General features: G+C 42.7%; 1 protein-coding gene and 1 long non-coding RNA gene across 5 annotated transcripts in view; both read right to left on the bottom strand.

Annotated features, from left to right (window-relative positions):
- Positions 1–2,486: 2,486 nt before the first annotated feature.
- On the bottom strand, positions 2,487–11,124 carry HMGB1 (high mobility group box 1). Of its 3 annotated transcripts, none has more exons than XM_013962121.2 (5): positions 10,951–11,124; positions 8,015–8,177; positions 7,618–7,763; positions 6,437–6,611; positions 2,487–4,451 (listed from the first exon to the last, which is right to left on the bottom strand). In XM_013962121.2, exons 2-5 carry the CDS (start codon positions 8,162–8,164, stop codon positions 4,266–4,268), a joined length of 657 nt encoding a protein of 218 aa, XP_013817575.1. In that variant the 5' UTR covers positions 8,165–8,177; positions 10,951–11,124; the 3' UTR covers positions 2,487–4,265. The 3 variants fall into 3 exon arrangements, with proteins under 3 accessions (XP_013817575.1, XP_067147010.1, XP_013817576.1); XM_067290909.1 differs by lacking the exon at positions 10,951–11,124 and adding an exon at positions 9,359–9,535; XM_013962122.2 differs by lacking the exon at positions 10,951–11,124 and adding an exon at positions 8,845–9,236.
- Positions 11,125–15,186: 4,062 nt separating this feature from the next.
- The window catches only part of LOC106500381 (uncharacterized), a 46,266-nt gene continuing 41,678 nt past the window's right edge, over positions 15,187–19,774 (bottom strand). For both annotated transcript variants that reach the window (XR_010883371.1, XR_010883372.1), the window contains one exon: positions 15,187–16,882. This is a non-coding gene — a long non-coding RNA (uncharacterized lncRNA). The remainder of the gene's footprint in view (positions 16,883–19,774) is intronic.

The raw sequence follows: 19,774 nt of genomic DNA on the forward strand, positions 1-19,774 counted from the left end.
GCAGCACAATGCACATACAAAGTAAAGATACACGATAATTTATACAAAACTATACAAAACTCTTGGAGAATTTACTTTTCAAATTTTTTCCTCAAACACTGGAATAAACTCTTAGGGCTTATCTACAAATACATCATCCTGTAATAAAGGGCAGTGTTTTAATTTAAAGTGAAATCTATTACAGACTAACTCCATGTGAATAATACTGTCTCAAAGTGTTTTTCTACAATCTATGGTTCTACAGTACAATCCACTAGCAAAGTTTGGGGGAAAAAAGTCTATCAATAAATACTCACATTCAGGCATTGCTTTGCACTAGCTGATTTGTAACATGTCCCTTAATTGTGTATTTCAGGGTCTAAAATAATGTCTATCACAACCTGCCAAAGCAAAATGTCACACACTATTATTTTCTTTTAAAGCACTCCCAAAAGGTGTGGTATGTAGGCTTAGTAGAGGAAAAAATATGGTGTGATGAAGAATATAACAAAGGAAAGTTGTTTGAAAATACTTAGAACTTTACTATTATTAATAAACCGACTGATACATTTGTGTCCTAAAGTCTCTAGCAACTACTACCAGCAGACACTGGAAAAGGTGCAAATCGATCGCCTCTTATATTAAATGCTATTTTTGCATTTTGCAATGTCTTTGTTACACATCCAAGGTTGAATAACATATTATAACCCAATACAGTACGTAGGCTTTGTTGCTTTGATTTTCCATGAGGCAGAGCTGCGAAGCCAGAACAGGAACGTTTATTCTGACCAGCAGGTTTAACCCTGAGGCTAGGAGGCATTAGGAAAATTTTTCAAGCTCTGCTTGTCACCCATATAAAGAATTTAATTTTACGGCTAGAGTCTGCCCAGCTCCTCTTCCGGCAGAGCTATTCCAACTGCTCTTCCCACTTTCCAGGAGCCCTAAAAACAATCATCATTTGGCCTTTTCTGCCTCGCAATGGGCTTATTATACCAACAAAGGCAGCTGCAAAGGGGCACAGCGTCAGCAGCGCCAGCGTTATCCTCATTAGGCTGCAGAAATCTTAACCGCTTCAGGTTTCTAGAGGCCTCTCTGCCTGGAATGAACCATTTTGGTTTATCGGCTCACCATTTTGCTAGACCTAGTGTGATCATTAAAACCACTGCAAAAGGGATGTATGCTTTCTGTACATCTAGTTAAACCAGTTTAAAATTATACAGAATAAAGCAAGCGGCAGCGACTTCAACCTGTTTCAGGATTTGAGGCTAAATTAAGACTAACAGCAGTAAGAGGAGTATGGATTCATTTGACATCCGAGATACCACAATTAAAACTTACTACTATTCAAGTTCTCTCCAAACCAATCCCCAATTTTTTGTTTAAAACAGGCAAAAAAGTTTTTTCTCTCTAAAATCAGCACTTATCTGAAGGTTAAAGCCCTTAGAAAATGCTTTTTGACAGTGATGTCAGTGCTGCCTAGTTCTTGTAGGGAACCACTGCCTAAATGGCTGCAATTTCCCCACTCATTATTCCTCAGCAAGCACAAACTTTTAAAGATCACAGGGAGGCAAATTCAAGCAAAAGTGTCAGTAATCACTGACCTCAGATCAGTAATCTCACAGTAAAGTCTGACCTAATATTGCTGAGAATCGGGCTGAGTTTTTGCTAACAGCATTTCATAACTGCCTGAGATAGCAGGAGGCCCTCTCCAAAGCACATTTTGAGAAAAGAACTTAAAAATTATGGCACTTCCCCCCAGAAATAGTGGTTTCAATGTCTCAAAAGGTTTCCAGAAGACGAAATTAAAAACTTCAGGCCAATATATGCATGCAAGGTCAGTGGACGTTACGTGCAGGTACCAGCTGCTCACAAGACAAGCGCAGCCCTGTGAACTGGGGTGCTCTCCTGAGGTTTTAATACAACTCCTGCAACCAGCCAACAAGGATATCGAGAGTATTATTGAGAATATTATTTCGGATTCTTTTTCTCAGAAAGTAGCATTTATAATGGAAACCTCCATTATGTCCACTCTTCAGCCTTGAGCACGTTGTGTTTGTTATCAATTTGCTCACCCCAAAGACAAGTCAAACACCATGACTAGCTGGTGGGTAAGCACTTTCCACTCATCTTTCAAGATCGGCTAAATCCTCCAAGTTACATTTGTCAACATCAAGCACTGAGAACAAAGGCACTGGGATCTTAAGTATGTTCTAAGAGCAAGAAATCCATCAACTTTTCCCTGAGGACTCCAGGAAGCAAAAACCCCTTCAGCACAGACAATTTATTTGTGACCAGCCACCATCATTCAAAGGGTATCCAGTTTAAAAAAAAGTCTGATCTGCCCTAAGTTGGCTGCTTTCCATATGGAGACCTTCTGAATGGCGAATCTCTTCTCTTTGAAACAGAAAGCAAGGATGTAAACATATCTGGAAACACCAACACCAAAAACAAAACAAAACAAAAAAAGAACAACCCTTAGGATATTAAGTGAGCCATTTAACTAAGTATTTAAAACCTCTGCAATTATTAGTTTATTAGTATCATCCAGGATTCAGATGTTCAATATTTCTCCTGAAGTTATACATAAATGCAAATTGAAATAAGAATCTGAAAGTCAAAATTGTATAACAAAACAATACTCCATCACAAAAGCGTGTAAAATTACAAGAATGCTTTTTTCCTTCTTTTTTTTTCTTTTTTCTTTTTTTAAACACTGGCACTTAAGAGAACCATAATTTTGTAACCAAAAAATTGCCAAATTGTCCCCCAAACTGGTAAGCAGGTATATGTGAAAACAGTTACAGTTGCCAGCACTTGAAGTTTTACTAAATATGCAAAAAAAAAACCCTTAGCTTTGGTTTTGGAAGAGAACTATATTTGACCAAATTAGACATTGTTGGTATACCATAAACATTTCACTTTTTAATGCAAAATTTAATAAAATGTACTTTTCCATACAGCTATATTTAACTTAAAAATGGGCAAACATCAAGAGTGCGGTATAAAACCTAACAGGAAAAATACATCTTATCTCATTTTCAATTTGAGACAATATACAACTTTGTTTTAAAGGGCTAAAACTAGAATTTCAAGAATACAAATATGAATTTACATAGATTTAACAAATAATAATGGTACCATTTATAGAAATCTTAGAAAGAAAAATCATTTCTCATGGGCCATTTGCTACCAGGAGAGTTTCATGGTATAAAGCCCGTGGCCATCACCAGACCTGTCACCAAAAAATATGGTAATTTTATGCTTTTAACTTTACACATTTTAGGTATGCTCATCTGTCATAAGTGTTCAGAGATTTACAAATACAACTTCCATTACATGGTAACAGAGTCGCACATGTAAATTTCTCCACACTGGACGGACAAACGCTCTTCCTATGGGTCCTTCTAGGACAAGTTTTTACGTCTCCTCCTGCTCCCCAGAAGTATTTCATTACTGTAAAATTGAACTCTATACTTCTCAACTCTCCAAGACTGGTAAACTCATGCAACTCAATAGAATATTACATTTCACAAAAATCTGAACAAATATCAGTTTGCTGAGATTGAATTTTTGTTTTGTTTCCAGTTACGGAAGAATATTCTTTCATCGTATGCCTATATATTTCTTTTCTTACCCTATCATGATTATGCAGGGTATGCAGATCAAAGCTTTGTTTATCAGCTGGTTATATGAAAGATGAAAACTGTAATATTCATGTGATCCCAAATGGGCATTCAACAAAGCAAAATATGAGTTCCCCTCAAAAAAAAAAAAAAAAACCTATGATTTTTCAAGGGCACCTATTAAAAGGACAACAATACTAATAAAAAAAAATTGTATTTACTTAGAAGCATTCAGAATGTCAACAAAACAGCTGCAATTTTTTTTTTTCCTTTTTGCAATTACAGAGTGGTATTCAGTTAACAGAACAACAATTATTTTTATGATGCATCAGAGACAACTGAAGATGAAAAATGAACTACATCCCCATATATAACTAATTTGTGCTGTGCACCAACAAGAACCTGCTTTAAAACTCCCATGCCAATTTACAACCCCCACACTGTACCAGGCAAGGTTAGTGGCCATTGAAATACCACTAAGGACAGGGCTATCTAAAGACACATTCGGTAGTGTGTTAACTATACAAAAAAAGAGACACTGTACAGTTTAAAAACAAATCTTACACAGCCTTACATTTCAATTTTTTTTCTTTAAAAGGAGTGAGTTGTGTACAGGGGGGTTAAATGCTTTATAGACAAGAAAGAAATTGCTCTAAAAGAGACTTATTCATCATCATCATCATCCTCGTCCTCCTCCTCTTCCTCTTCTTCATGCTCCTCCTCATCATCATCCTCTTCGTCCTCATCCTCATCTTCCTCCTCCTCCTTCTTCTTCTTGCTCATCTCAGCCTTGGCAACTACTTTTTTGCCTGTATCAACTTTCCCTTTGGCCCGGTATGCAGCAATATCCTTGGAGAAGAAAAGCAGGAACAATCTCTCAAAGATTTAACCAGCCAAGAGCTCTGAACAACTTCCAAATGATACTTGTGAAACACCTGCTCCATGTCCACTGGGGTAGGACCAGAAGTCGTGGCTTCAGTTATGACCAGGTAAACTGAGGCTCAACACAAAAAAACCCCCAAAGAAACAGAAAACCTCTAACACTGAAACGATAGTCGCATGCCAAAACACGCTGCTCATGGGTGTTGGGGAATCTCTACTGTTAGGCTTTTAGGAACACGTTGGAAAAGCAGCTGCCTGGGATGGTATAGGCACAGCTGAGCCCACTTTCCAGGAATGAAGTAGGGAAACCTCTCAAGGTCCCTTTCTACCCCTATTTTCTATGATGGCTAAAGAAATGCACACAAAATCCTTATCTGAGACATGAAATTATAATTAGCCATCAAAAACACATCAGCATGACATGGCCTAATATTTGCAGTGTTATGCCTCACTGAAGAGCAATTATACAGAATTCTGCCTAACTGAAGTTTACAAAATAAAAGGTACAAGAACTTTGATTAAAGGGTAGACAGTGCCACCTTCTGCATGCAATAAATTTATTCTAGTGGTTTATAACGCACAAAATTCAAGTTCCTGTCTTAGGCCAGTCAAAACTGTCCATGGGCTGCCCAGTTTTATGCCAAAATAATAAAAACAAGTATGTAACAGAATTTATCTACAGCACTCTTAAACATACCAGCTATAGAGAAATGTCAACACCTTTAGGCAGGCAGTCCAAATCTTCAAATACTCCCCACCCAGTATACATTATATCATTAACCTCACAGTTCTTTCAAACTCCCTTAGAGCTTAGCATTAAATTTTTAGAAGACAGAAAACTCACTATCAGTCAAAGGCCTATCAGTGCAATATTGAGGTTACTGCACCTTAAAAACCCCATCTGTAAGCATAAGAAACATGGACAAGACTCGTGAAGATAAAAATACCCAGGAATGAAGAATAATAATTCTACTGTTTTCAAAGTGTCTTATGAGTTGTTTGATGCAGTTGTATGTACAAACAATTACCATATTGGTGAGTTTTGCCTAAATTTTCACAGGAAGGACAATATGGGATACCTTCCACTCCTACAGTTCCTCTCCAGCAAATAATTAGGACTAAAAGGAGCCACCTTGCTCACTATAATGCTACAGTTTCAACGTGATTTTGATTGCCAGCAAGGACAAACACCCAGATAAAGGTCAAAGCACACAAATGGATAGCTGTGGTACACTAGCTATAGGTGAATGCTGACCCATAGTAAAGCATTATCAGTGTACGTTCTAATACGTATCCCCTTCTTTGGTTACACACCACTGTGTGCGCAACATGTGACAACAGCTCCAACTGTTAAGGCAGAATTTACCCTTAATGATTCAAGAAATTGTATGACAACTGCTTCATATGCATTAACTATGTTAATTACTAGAAAGGAGATAGATACAAAATAGAAACAGAAAAAGCAGGTCTAAAGCTAGCATCTCATTAACCTTATAGTATCTGTTATTATTGAAGGAATAAGCTGAAAATAGCATCTATTTTTACCAATTATTCCAATGTTCAGGGATGTTCTTCAATACTTAACCCCTCCAGAACCAGAGGGCATTCTTTACAGACCTTGCTTAATGCTACTACCTTCACTCAGATACTACTGTTGTGACTCATTGTTTTAATAACCAATACAGACACACCAGTATCTACTAAACCATCATTGGTGGTCCTGAATTACAGATGACTGAAAACAGTTCAACACCAAGGACTGCAATTTAGCGTTACAACTAATAAATAGTGTGCCTATTGAGTTATATTTTCCTACAAATATCATGACATTTGTCATTAGCATATTATATATTATAAATTATAGCACAAAATATTAGAGTACACTAGACAGGAAAAATGTGTAAATTCAGGTTTGTTCTCCCCAAACCTTCACCATGAATGTCCATGTTTACCTTTTCATACTTCTCCTTCAGTTTAGCAGCCTTTTTTTCATAAGGCTGTTTATCATCTGCAGCGGTGTTGTTCCACATCTCTCCCAGTTTCTTTGCAACATCCCCAATGGACAGACCAGGATGTTCTCCTTTGATTTTTGGACGAAACTCGGAGCAAAACAAAAAAAAAGCCGAACTGGGAAGGGAAAGGGGGAGAGGGGAGGATTTTAATTTTAGACTTTAATCTACTATAACAGATACAGAAAGTTACGATCTTTGTTACTGTTTCTTAAGAGCACTGTAAAAATATTTTGTAAAGCCACCTAGAAGCAAGACAAACATTAATTACAAAGGAAGACATTAGAACACAACTTTGAAAACTTAACACATCCTTGTACCTAAGCACTAAAGCACATCTGGTCTGATTTTTGGCAGGACCCCCAGAAGGGCTAATTTATATCTCGTATGCAGAGAAAATCTTAACAACAGAACGACTGAATGACACTAGGGGAGCAAATGTTAGGTCAGAACTGTTAAAGAAGGCAAAGCAACAACACATACACTGCAATATTTGTTGTGAAAATTAGGATTTCCAGATGACAGCATCAGCCCAAATAAAAGCATTCATTTGTACAGGAAGTTCCCTTATTCCCGACAGTGTTAGCTCCATTAAACAAAAAAAGAGAGATAAAAACGTATCTCTACAAAGTATTCTCTATATCTATACTAGGAGAATTTGAAAGTTAGTAGTCCTTTTTGTAAGAACTGAGGTTTTAATTCTCCAAAGCTGTTTCATACAAGATCATTCCTCTAATTTTAGATGGAATGCCAACCAAAGATCCTGTTCAAGCCAAAAGTTTGTGAGGATGGGGCCAGAAATATTACTGCCATTTTAGACAAGAATTACTGTCCAGTCAGAAAAATTGGAAAAAAATCAGTAAGAACTGCGTGACAGGATGGTGTAGATTTTTGCACCTGCTTTTAAAGGCTGACTCTGTTCCAACTTTATCCAAACTTGACCAACCCAAAAAATAAAACCTAATATTTATAATGAAAAACTCAACCTATCGTTACACCACCAATCAGAAAAAACACAGAGTCTTGTATTTCTGAAGTTTCCAAACCTGGATAAAAGATTACTTTGCAGATATACTCCAGTATGATGGTCACAAACAAGATAACCTAGCTGGAAATCTACTTACGGAGGCCTCTTCGGTGCATTTGGATCCTTGAACTTCTTTTTTGTTTCCCCCTTAGGTGGTACATAGTTTTTCATTTCTTTTTCATAACGAAGCTTGTCAGCCTTTGCCATATCTTCAAACTTTCCTTTCTCCTTAGAGGACATAGTCTATAAGGCAATAAAAAGTGAGAATCTAAGATTCAAAAGCATATGCAAGTCCCCTCCAAAACTCCAGTTAGGGGAGATAAAGGTAAGGCAAGAACAATGGATAGTTACCATTAGTTTTTAGCTATGTGTGAAGTACAGTTGTAAGACTAACTTTTAGGGAAATAGTTTACAATCTTGAATAATACTTTACACCAGGTAGTTATTCAAGGGTTTTTTTTGTTTGGTTTGTTTTTTTTTTAAGTTATTCCTACCTTCCATCGTTCTGAGCACTTTTTTGAGAACTCTGAAAAGTTCACTGAAGCATCTGGATGTTTCTTCTTGTGCTCCTCCCGGCAGGTTTGCACAAAGAAGGCATATGAAGACATTTTACCTCTTGGCTTCTTAGGATCACCTTTGCCCATTTTTGATGATTTTCTGTAACACAGTGGGGGGAAAAAAAAAAAAAACACCTTTACAACTTTTAAATCCCACCCACCATGGCAGAAAGCTATGAAGAATGATCATGCTGATTAAGAACTACCAGAGCAGTATTGTGATACATCATACTGGGAAGAAGTTTCTTTACTGGAAAACTTGCATACGATTTCTGCCATCACTGTTTAAGGTAACCTGGCAGATGCAAGCAACCTGAAACCTCAAAGAGCCTTCAAAACTTACACTTTCGGTCTCCTACAAACTAAAACATCCACTCCAAGCAATTTGTAGGTAAGTGGACATTGCACTCCTGGATTACTGCAAGTACATCATATGCTAGGAAGGAATAATTATATTGAAAGAAAAAAAAGAGTACCTTGGTATCCTGTCTCAGCTACTAAATTCTTTCTCTTTATAGTATGTGTTTCTGTCCCCCACCCCTGCAGACCTTCAGTGCTTATTTACAAAAATATATATTTTTTTGCATGCCATCTATTTTGACTTTCTCTTTTACTCTCTTCTAAGTGTACTGCAAGAAGGTACTCTCTCTTTGTATGTGTACCTAGAAATACAAGAATGAAACGTTGCACTCAAACATGTTATAACCAAGTCAGGGACTTGCAAAGTATGACCTTTACATATGACTAGCAGAACCGTGAGGACTCACTGCGAGGACTATCCTGACTCTTTCAGGGACTGAGGGGGAATGAAAAACACCTTCCTGGAACCTTCACACCCAAGTCAGATATTCAGAGTATTTCTTCATAGCTCCCTGGAAAAGGCCACTTGCACCCTGACAAACTCTGCTCTGCAGCAGGAATTAAAAAAAAATAAAAAAGTAAAAAAAAGAGAAAAAAAAGGGCAGCACACACCACCCGCCTGTATTGCCACAGAAGCAGTATTTCCTATCGGTTTGGCGGATAGACAGAAACAGATTTCTGCTCTGTGACTAAACACGTCCGGTTTGAAGTTTCTATCGAGTAAACAAGCGGCCGGAGGAGCGGGAGCAGCTCCTGCCCGCAATGGAGACGCTTCCCGGGCGGGCGCCGCGCTGGGGCACGCGGCGGCGGGTGGCCGCGGCCTGCTGCGCCGAGGCGGAGCCGGGGGCAGCGGCCGGCCGGCGGGGCCTCGCACGCGCTTCAGTGACTGGAAAAAAATATATATAAAATAATAATAATCACATGCCACCGCTGAAACGCTGCGGCTGCGAAGTTGCGTTTAAAAGCCTTCTTCCCGCCATTTTGGCCGTTTCCCCTAGAAGGGGGCAGAGGGAAACTTAGGAAGTCCCCTAAAAGAGATGGGGGGGAGGCCGGTGCTGGGAAGAAGCGGTGAAGTTTATTTTGCCCCCGGCAGCTCCGCGAAGCAGCGCAGCACCGCCCGCGCCCCCCCGCCCGCGCCTCTCAACGCCGCCAGGACAAAGCGCCCGCGCGGCCCCGAGCCGCCGCGGCCTCGCTCCGCCATGAGCGCCGGCCGGCGAGGCGGCGGCCTGCCCGCGCGGCCTGCGCAGCGCCGCCGCCGCGGTGCTGCGGGTGGCGGCGGCCGCCGCCGGGGGCCGCTCCCCGGCGCGGCGGCGATGGCGCAGGCTCCTGGCGGAGGAGGTCACCCGCCGCCGAGGCTCCTTCCATTTTGTGCGCCGAGCAGGGAACCCCCCCCGCCCGGCGGCGGCACCACACACACACACGCGGGCGGCCGGGCGGGGAGGGGAGGGGAGGGGAAGCGGCGGGACCCCCGCCGAGGGGCCGCGGCGGGGGCCGGGCGGCGCCCCCCGGCCGCGGCGGCGCGGCGGCGGCGCGGAATGGCCGCTGCTGGCGTCGCCCGCGCCCCGCCGCCGCGCGCACAGAACATGGCTCCTTCCTCCCTTCCCTTCCCTTCCTTTCCCTTTGTGTGAGTGCGCTCGCTACCCTGGCGCACACGCTCAGCCATTGCAGCCGGGGGGAGGGCGGGAGGCAGGCGGGGGGGAGCGGGGGGGCCGGCGCGCTTCCAGCGTCCGCCCGGGCCCCGGCGGAACGGGCAGAGCCCCGGCGGGGACCCCCGCGCCCGCCCGCCGCGGGCGGCCGCTCACCCGGACTTTTAAAGCCCCTTCGCCGCAGCCCCTGCGCCCAGCGAGCGGCGGCGGCTGGAAAAAAAGTTCCCCTGAACTGCGCCCCCGCCCGCCCGAGCTCCTCTCTGCTCCGCGCCGTTCGCCTTGTTTTCTCGCTCGCGGCGCCCGTCAGCCATGTTACAGCGAGGCAGCTCCGGGGCGAGCGGCTCCCCCGCCCCGCGCCCCCCGCGCCCGGCCCGGCCCGGCGGCGGCGGGCAGCGCGGCCCGGCCCGCCCGGCGCCCCCACCGCCGCCGGCTCCGCGCGCGGCGCCGCTCGCCGCCCCGCCGCCGCAGCGGTGGCCATGGCCAGCACCGTAAGCGGCTTACGGCGGGGCACGGCGCAGCCCGCGCCCCGCGCTGCCTCGCCCCCGCGGCGGCGGGCATTCCCAGCCCCTCGCCCCCCGCCGCGGCGCTTCCCTCGCCCGTTTCCCTCCCGCCTCCCAGTTCCCAAACTCGCCCGCTCCCCGCGCCCCCGGCGCCCCCGCCCCGCCCCGGCCCAGGGGCTCGCCCCCCGGGAAGTGCCTCTTAGACGCAGCCTAATTCGCCTTTGTGTGCCGGGGCGAGAGCCGGCGCTGCCCCGCGCCCCGCAGCCAGGCAGCGGCGGCGGGCACGGCGCGGCGCGGCGGGCAACGCCGGCTCCCTGCCCGGCTGCGAGCGCGCCCGGCCGCCCGCCGGCCCCCGGCGCATACTCACCCCGTGTCACACTCCGCACGCACCCCCTCGTTCGGCCCACGAGCCCCAGAGACGCTAGCCCGGCCGCTCGCACCGGCCCCCCAATGCTGCCTGGGTCTCTATGTAGCCCAATGCACTGCAATGGCTGTGAGAGCGGGATCGATACGCAGCCTCCTCACACTCTCAGCGCTGGTAACATTACTCTCAACACAGCCACGTCCCCATTGGCTGCCGCCAAGCCAGCCGCCGCGCCGATTGGCCGAGGCCCTTCCATTGTCCTGACCAGAGAGCTCCGCCGATTGGGCGCGGCGGGGGACACGTCACTGAGGATTGAAAGGGCGCGCAAATATAAAAGTGAGTGGAGGGAGCCGGGCGGCGGCGGGATGCAGAGTTCCGAGGCGGCGGCTCGGCGCCGCGCCGCCGCCGCCTGCGAGGAGCGCGGCTCGCTGCCGCTCTGCCCGCCGCGGCCCCCGCCGCCCGCCCGGCCCCGTTGCCCGCGGGGCAGCGCGCAGTGGGGCCGCCGCAGGTGCCCGTGCAGCGCCCCGGCAGCGCCGCCGCCCCCCTGCGGCACCTCCCCGCGGGGCTGCGGCGCGCGGGCGGTGGCCGCCCCGCAGGCAGCTCCATTTTACAGACGCGGAAACTGAGGCACGGAGAGAGTAGGGCTCGGGGCGCGGTGGGGCCCGCGACCCCGGGCCGGGTTTTCTCATTCCTCTTCCCTGGTTGCAGCTGTCGGATCACATTTACTGACACACGAATGTGGGCACGCGTGGCTTTGCTGTTAGCTGTTACACGAGTGTACAGGGTTTTGCATGCATGGACTATATTGTGTGGTAACTTTTTTTTTTCCCCCACCCCAGAGATGGATAAATTACTCCGGAGTCTAAGAATGAGAATCTGGAGATTTTGGCTCTCTTTGTAACTCCCTGTACAACTCTCAATGAAAATGTGCAGGTTGGGATTTTCAAGCAGTCCTCCTGGTTTTCAGCATTTCTAGAATCATATCCAGTTTGGGCACTGAAGAGCAGTGACAGGCTAAACTAACAGAAATTTGGCATTATGGGCCACATCTCATTTGCCCTCCACTTCTCTTTCTTCCTCTGCTTTTTTTTAGCCATTTGCACTGTACAAAACACCTAGAGAAGCCTGTCAAATTGAAGGAGTAACTGTTTACATCTACCTTACTCTGGTGCAAGTAACCATGTAAAGAGCATTGTTACAATAAATCCAAAACCACTCCCTTGAAAGGTGTTATTAGCATACTTACTGAGCTAACATACTTGCATGGAGAGAGCTAGACAGGTGTATATAGTAAAAACTGTTCTTACCTCTTAATTTTTTTTTAAGATGATAATATATGAGTAGCAGGTTCCTTGAAGAGATGATCTATGCAATCCTCAGAGTTTTGCAGGCAGTCTGAATGTGAAAATAGGACAAATCCTAGTGTTCAAGACCACAAACTCTTCCAAAACTTTACACGTAGGAAGGGATTTTTAAAAGAACAGGATAATTAAGTAGGTTGTCAAAATTAAATATTTACATGTGAACATCTGTGACCAGTAATAAAACATAAGTATTAAGGAGAAATACTGTTGAGCAAAGAGTCATGATACGCATTATCCTTGCATACAGAATTAAAAAACAGTAACATTGATTAAATTGAGTTTTTATACTATCACCTGGCAAAATAAACTAATTAATAAAGACATTATCTTTTTTTAGCAGGAGCATGGCAGGAAATAACTACAGTGACAAGTGAATTAACTCTTAAATTTCAACACAAGGTGCCTTTTAATTTTGTCTAATACTTCTTGCATAATTCTCAGTAAGAGAGAACCTTAGAGAATACTAGTTTAACAACTTCAGGCCTATACAAATGGAAAGCTGTGCAAATACTGAGAATTAAAAAAAAAAAAAAAAAAAAAAAGCCCCAAGCCCACATCTTAGTCATAATTGTACCAATTTCCAGTGCAGCCAGGTCTAAGTTCAATAAGTTAGCATCCTTTGCTTCCTCTTTCTTTAGATAAAGATGTAATCAAAAAGAAAGCAATATAATTATACTGGTACTAGTCCACTGCATGCACTTCTATGCCGAGATGTTCTGATTCTCTACTTGTTTGTTTCCATATTAGGTAGATAGAATCATTTTAACTGTATCATAGAAAACCCCTCATAAAATCCTGTGAAGATTCACCCAAGTGCTCACTTCACGTAGTTCTTTGCTCTTCTGTGTAAGCCATGGAAGACACTGCAGGAGTGGCTTTGCTACAGACTTACTATTTGATGATTCTTGGGCAAATCTTTGTGCTCATTCTTCCTCCTTTAAATGGGATAATATTTCTCCAGTGTTTATGAAACACTGTTACAACTGAAGTAAGTTGCAAATGAGCAAGTCCCTTGGTTGAGGAAATAGGTGCTGATCTATTAGAAGGAGTTATCCTACTGGAGTAGGACAACATCCTTAACTCTGTGCTAAGTATCAGTCCAGAGATAAACACCAATGACTGGTCTCAGTGTCACATTGGATGACATGACACAAAAAATGCAATTTGTTTCTTCACTGGCTCACTTCTTGAGTAAATTCAGTTTGCTTTTACATAAAGTACCTCTGTAAGTCCCATAGAAGTAATAAATAGGTTCTTGCTCAAGAAGCTGGCAGCACACACTAAGAGAACAGTAAGCTAAGAGCTGGTTAGCCTCACAAGAGTTAAACCATCTCCCAGCAAGCATTAGAATATGCAGCAGGGCAAGTTTATTGTTCAAGAAGTTTAAACCAAGGCTTCTTCTGAGTGTTGTCCAGACTTCCTATCCTTTTCCTAATGTGATTTTCCCATCCCAGAAAACTCAGATCTCTCCTCAAAGTCTTCCTAAATACTATTTAACTGGGCCACTTGTGGCTGAGGAACAGGCCCCACAAATCATACACATTTTCTTACAGAATATTTGTATTAGTATTCATCTGGTCTCCTTAATTAGACTGGGATCCAATAAGACCCAGTCCACTGTTACTGTTCCAGATCCTATGCCTGAACCACTTGCTGTTGTTTGGTCTCAGTTATCGCCTCTGATTTTTTTCCTTCTCTAGCTGATGTTTCCTTCAAAATATTGCCTATAAGAAGGCACACAAATTCCAAATTCTCATCAGAATTATCAATTGTTTGTCAAGGGCAGGTGGTGCTTTTTGGAAGCCAAAGACCCTCCTTAATTATTCTAATACTAAAACTGTCCCATTTGGGAAGAGGTCCAGATGGACACATGAGGAAGACAGGCAGTTCTTAACAGTTCTGATATCTGAAATCATGTGAAAATACATGGACAGTAAGGAACAGTAATATTTCTGTCTTAAGTAAAATTATTTTGTCTGGTTTATGTCTTAGAGTTTAAATCTTGCCTTTATACAGAATGTATATTGTAAAAAGTATTTATTTGGCCTAGCACACAGGAACTAATAACTTTGCTCATATTGAATGTCTTTGAAGTCTTTTCCTTGAAAGCAAGGCTGGAAATGAAGCAAATAGAAGGCATTTATCCCCAGCAGTTGTCTAGAGCCAACAATTTAGAAAAAGGTAAGAGATAATCTTTAAGGTGTCATTGTAAGGAGTGTATGAATGTGGAGATTCTGACTACATGACATATCCTTATAAAGGTTTTCCTTCATCTGTGCTGTTATATTCTAGGGCCTGTACAGGTTTCCATAGTCTGGGGGGCTTCCTCTGCTGTCCTTGAATACAGAAGTAAAAATAATTTATTCATCAATTGCAAACCAGCATTTTTTATGGAAGCAGTATGTTTCTTCTCTTGTTCATGCTGTGCCATATCCCTTCTGATACTTACAAACATGCCTTCTTCTGCAAACTTTATTGAAGTCAAAATCTGTTTTAAGTTACAGTCCATATAACAGGTGCAGTCACTGAGATCAATTGGATAACATGAGCCACCTTAGACTTCATGCAAAGAGGCTTTGCCCACAGAGTCATTACAGTACAATATGACTGCTCTGGAAAAAAGTATGTAGCTGCACAGGAAGTTTCAAAATCCCTATTTAGTAATTTTGTTGTTTTGCAAACTAGTGTATACTTTGGGAAAAGTCACACAGATTAGATGCAGTATTGCAAAGAAAGAATAAGACTACAACATCTACATGTGTGTGTTTTCAAATTCTTCAATTTTTACAATATCCTTTGTAACGACTTCGAAACTATTAGTAGAAAAGTTTGGAAGGAGTATTTTGATTCAACTTCTTTTCCATGCAAGGCGAGCTGAACTTGGATGGAAACATCAGCTATACGTTCTTAACCTTTTTTTAAAAAAATGTTCTTCATTTCCCATTTTCTTTAGAGATAACAAGGATAAGCAAGAGCAAGGCCTTTCCAAAGACAGAATTGTTCTTCTAAACAATGTAGTTAGTGAGTGGTAACAAGAAAGTTCCAATTAAATGAAGATGAATATAGAGAAGCTTTATTTTATGTATTTAAAATTATGCTCTTACTTCAGGACATCCTCTGTTTCACTCATAACTGAAGACTTCTAACAAAGACAAACAACGATGGAGAGTCCCAAGGAGTACAGATTACAGAGACTGTCTGGTTGACAGTGAAGCCTAACCAAAAGATAGATGCAGAGCGGATATCTGTTTTTTTCGCAACTTTCTGAAATAACCTGGTGAGATTCCTCTTTGTTCAACTGTATTTTCAAGGAAGTCAAACAATATAAAGAGCCATGCCTTAGAAAGTCTCTGAACTCTGTGATGGCTGACAGAGGTGAGAAAAGGAACTTACGTCAGGACACAGGAACTTTTCAGAACAGGGCAGCACACTTCCACTGGGACAAGGAGATCACTCTGCCATGCTGCCACCTTCTCTTTTGCAGATTCTGCTTTCTGTGAAGAACACTGCCTACTCCCCAACATTTTTGGCTGGAAGTCAGATGATTTCATAGCTTTCTTTGACAACAAAAAGAGTCACTGGAACTCTGGATTTTGTCACTCTTATGCTCCCTCCAGACAAAAGAGATCATTGTTTCTTCAGGTTAAAATTAAGAGTGTATTATGGTGAAAATGGCACAGCAAAAAGTAGCTTGTCAGTCAAATCCAAAAGCCACTATTAGGCTATTTTTGATGAGTTTTGAAAGCCTTTCTCAACAAAAATGTTACATTTTCAGCTCAAAATGAGACCAAAACCTCTGCAGAGAAAGGGCATCTGGCCATATGTACTTACAATTGAGCGGCAGATGATTTAAATTGTCACTGTTGTTTTAGAACACTTGCAGTCATGCACCCAGGTAGGTGGTTAGCGACGCACTCAGAAAAAGTGCTGTGTATTTGCCCTTTTCCTGAGGCTGCAGTGCCATCCTGTATGCAGCCCATATGAACACAGTTCTCAGTTTCTTAACAGATACAGACTTATAACCATGTTTTTCTCCAGTGTCTTATTCAAAATCTTCAGGAGATACTTCAAATATTTCCTTCAAACCATTTCTGAAAAAGAAAGACTCGTTTCAAAGAAATGAGACTTAGCAGGTCTACTAATAGTAAAAATGCATGGAATGTGCTTTGCTTTACCTTTCTGGCTGGATTTGTTCAGATTGCATACAGTAATCTGCATATATTGCTGACTCTCTTTTATAACTGAGCATTATCTAGAGAACAGGGTTTCAGAAAGCCATTTGTTCTTTCAGCGTGGATGAGTGGCTGGCTATTCTAGATGTGTGAATAAGCAGCAACTGAAGAGAAGCAGTAGCCAAACAAGGTAACCTCGGATGACTAAAGGAAGTGGTCGGGGGGAGATAGCCAGGGAACAGAGATGGGACTGGCGCTCCTGCAGTAATTTCCTCATCAGGCTTCGTTTGTGAACCAGCTGATTTTTGTTGACATGTGAGCCCTGCAGACAATTGCATCATTTCTATAGCTTGTTGATATGTTCTTCAATCAGGCTCAGTACTTACACAGTGGTCTTATCTATGGAATGAATAACACTGATACTTTAAGGATGTAATAGATACACAGTAAAGCATATAGGAAAATATATTTTATAGCAAAAACATATGCCCACACTGATCAACTCACAAAGTGGGCAAAACAGACTGATGAAGATACATTAGTATGGACTTTTCTTCAGATGTTCATTGTGCCAGGAACATTTTTTCACAGTGGAGATGTGTACGATAAGTAACCATTTCATCGTAACACTAATGATAATTATTTACTATTATGACATGTGATTCCTTCAGCATCTTATTCCTTACATATAAGCACGTGACTTCGAGTGCCTCTGTGAAGCTCTTAATGCAGTTTCAGACAGATGGGAATTGTGTTCAGCTCCAACAGCAAAAAGGAGTTCAAGAAATGTTCTTCAAGAACTGCACTATTTCTGAAATTGCTGACCTGTTAAGATGCTTGCTTTGCTGAGAATACAACATGTAGTGCATTTGTCTCTTCAACTTTCTGGAAACATTGCATCAAATATTCAATTCCTCTCCAAAATCTCCAAGCTGATTATGTGATTTTACACTCAACTTTACCACCAAGATAAGAGTTATCAACTGTAGTGCTTGCTTCTAATGAACACAAGATGCTGCTTTCCTTCACAGACACTCTCCTCTAAAGGTATTACTACTCAGTCTTCCTCACTCCAGTCTAGAGGTAGGTAAGTCTCTGATACTGACCCTGTTATTAGACTTCTACACCTGAACAGGCAGAATCCAACAAGGCCTAAGGTGACGTGAAAATATATGAGATTCCTTTTGTTCCTATTTTATCCATCTCAAAACATTCATGGAGATATGCTTCCTCACATCTGGGACTCCTTTTGATAGCCTTCAATGCTACATGATAATTTTGAAAGATCTCTTGGGCAAGGTATAGTACTGGGACCCAGCAACTATTCTCTTATGTATGTTTTCTGAAAACATACAGTACACAAACATCACTCTGACCTGCACTCTGATCCTTTTTACAGAACGCTATTCATATCTGCAGCACAGACTAAACCAGTCTATTTCTGAACAGATAGATAGAAAATACCTTAACACCAACAGTCCCAGACATTAGAAATCCTAGCACCTACTCCATAACTTGACTCGGTATTGTCTCTACAAGAGAGGAAAATAATGTGAATTTACAGGATGTTGGTATCTGAAGAAATAGGGGATGCAGCACACATCACTCTACCTGATAACTATATAGGATCTACCATGATGCAGTTCCAAGAACTGCTGGAGAAAATAACCATTAGCTTACAGCTTCAAAAACAAACCAGAGTAGTTTGACAGGACAGTCTTGCCCTTTAGTCGAATATGACTGCCACTGAGTACTATCCACCTCATCCCTGACAACACAGTGGTAGAAAATGCAGCGTTTCTCATTCATTCAGAGAATTTTACACATCTTCAGCAACATTAACTTGCTAACTTCCTGATGAGATATGGTGCTCAAGAAGGATTACAAGTACGAAAAATTTCAAAAAGGGATCCTTACAGACAAAGGGTGTGTTTGGTTACTACTTTAATGGATCTCTAGGACACACAGTGATCAATCACTATAACTTTATGGAATGCTATACTATATACTATATTACAGCTCTACAATACTACTTATTTTAGCTTTTTTTAAGTGAATAATAGGAGGCAGTCATTGATTACTAAAGTCTTTACTGGATACACACTCACTAAGAGCATCATGATTCTCCAGATACAACTAACTAGGACTACTGGAAAAGTCAACTCTGGGGTCTACTTAGGAAATAACATTTCTTTTTTTTTTTTTTTTTTCTCAACTTTTCTCACGCTGCAGCTTTTCTGTTGGAGAAAAGCATCTCAAAAGGGTCTTTAAACATGGAAAAACATATATGAGAAAAACAAATCCACCTCTGCCCCAAATTCCCAGATATTGTGGTCTCACCTCTGTGACTCTTCCAACCCTCCTGAATGCATGCAGTTTGCAAAAGAAACTATTACCACACAGATTCTCTTACATGGATGGTGGGCTTTTATGAATAAAGTCTTTAAGGAGGCATTCCCACCATCTAACCCAGGCTGCAATATGCCTTATAGAGACCATGCTGCATGCAGCCTAAAGATGAAGTATCCAAGCTTCACACAGCAATAGGGTTCAGGGTCCTCAATGTCAGCAGTTTTCAAGCCAGGGAGCAGGCCACGTAAGGAGGGCACAGAACCTATCCTGGGAGGGTGCAGGAAGCCTCATGAAAATGTTTTCCTATCTTCACCTCTCTCCTTTCTCTCCCTCTTTCCCTCCCCATTTTTTTCCCACACCACTGTGCAAAGGTAAGCTGGAAAATGTATTGTGGCAGCTGTGCCTGCTCACCATATACTCACCATAAGCACTATTTAAAGGGAGAGTAATTTTCTTGCCCTCTCCCCAAGTGGCTCTACTCCAGTTTGCTCAGATAAACTCCAGCTTACTCCAGTATATATTATACTCCAGTGGGTGCTGCATTGTTGCAACACCTATCAACAGTCTTTCCAATTTATTAGGAATTAAGAAGGAGGATCACCTCTTATACAGTAGTTCAAAGAAATGAAGTCACGCTAGGATTCTTACTGATGCTGTCTCCAGTTTCTATGATAATCATTCAGTCTCTTCTGCTATCTTCTTTCCCAGCGCCCTTTATTGAAGGGTTCTATTCCAGGATTTAGGGACTCAGAGGAAACTGAGGCAATCTAGGATGTAAGAAATTATACTCTTTATACTGACTAAGTCTGTGATACAAAAAGGCATTCAAGGACATGCCATCTTCTACCATCTCTTTCTAACAAAAATAGCTGTTTTAAAAGGGCTCTGTGAGCATCACCGCATGTCTACCCCAAGTCACTTTGTGCTACCAAAATCTTA

Source organism: Apteryx mantelli, chromosome 1 (assembly GCF_036417845.1).
Source record: "Apteryx mantelli isolate bAptMan1 chromosome 1, bAptMan1.hap1, whole genome shotgun sequence".
Taxonomy (NCBI): domain Eukaryota; kingdom Metazoa; phylum Chordata; class Aves; order Apterygiformes; family Apterygidae; genus Apteryx; species Apteryx mantelli.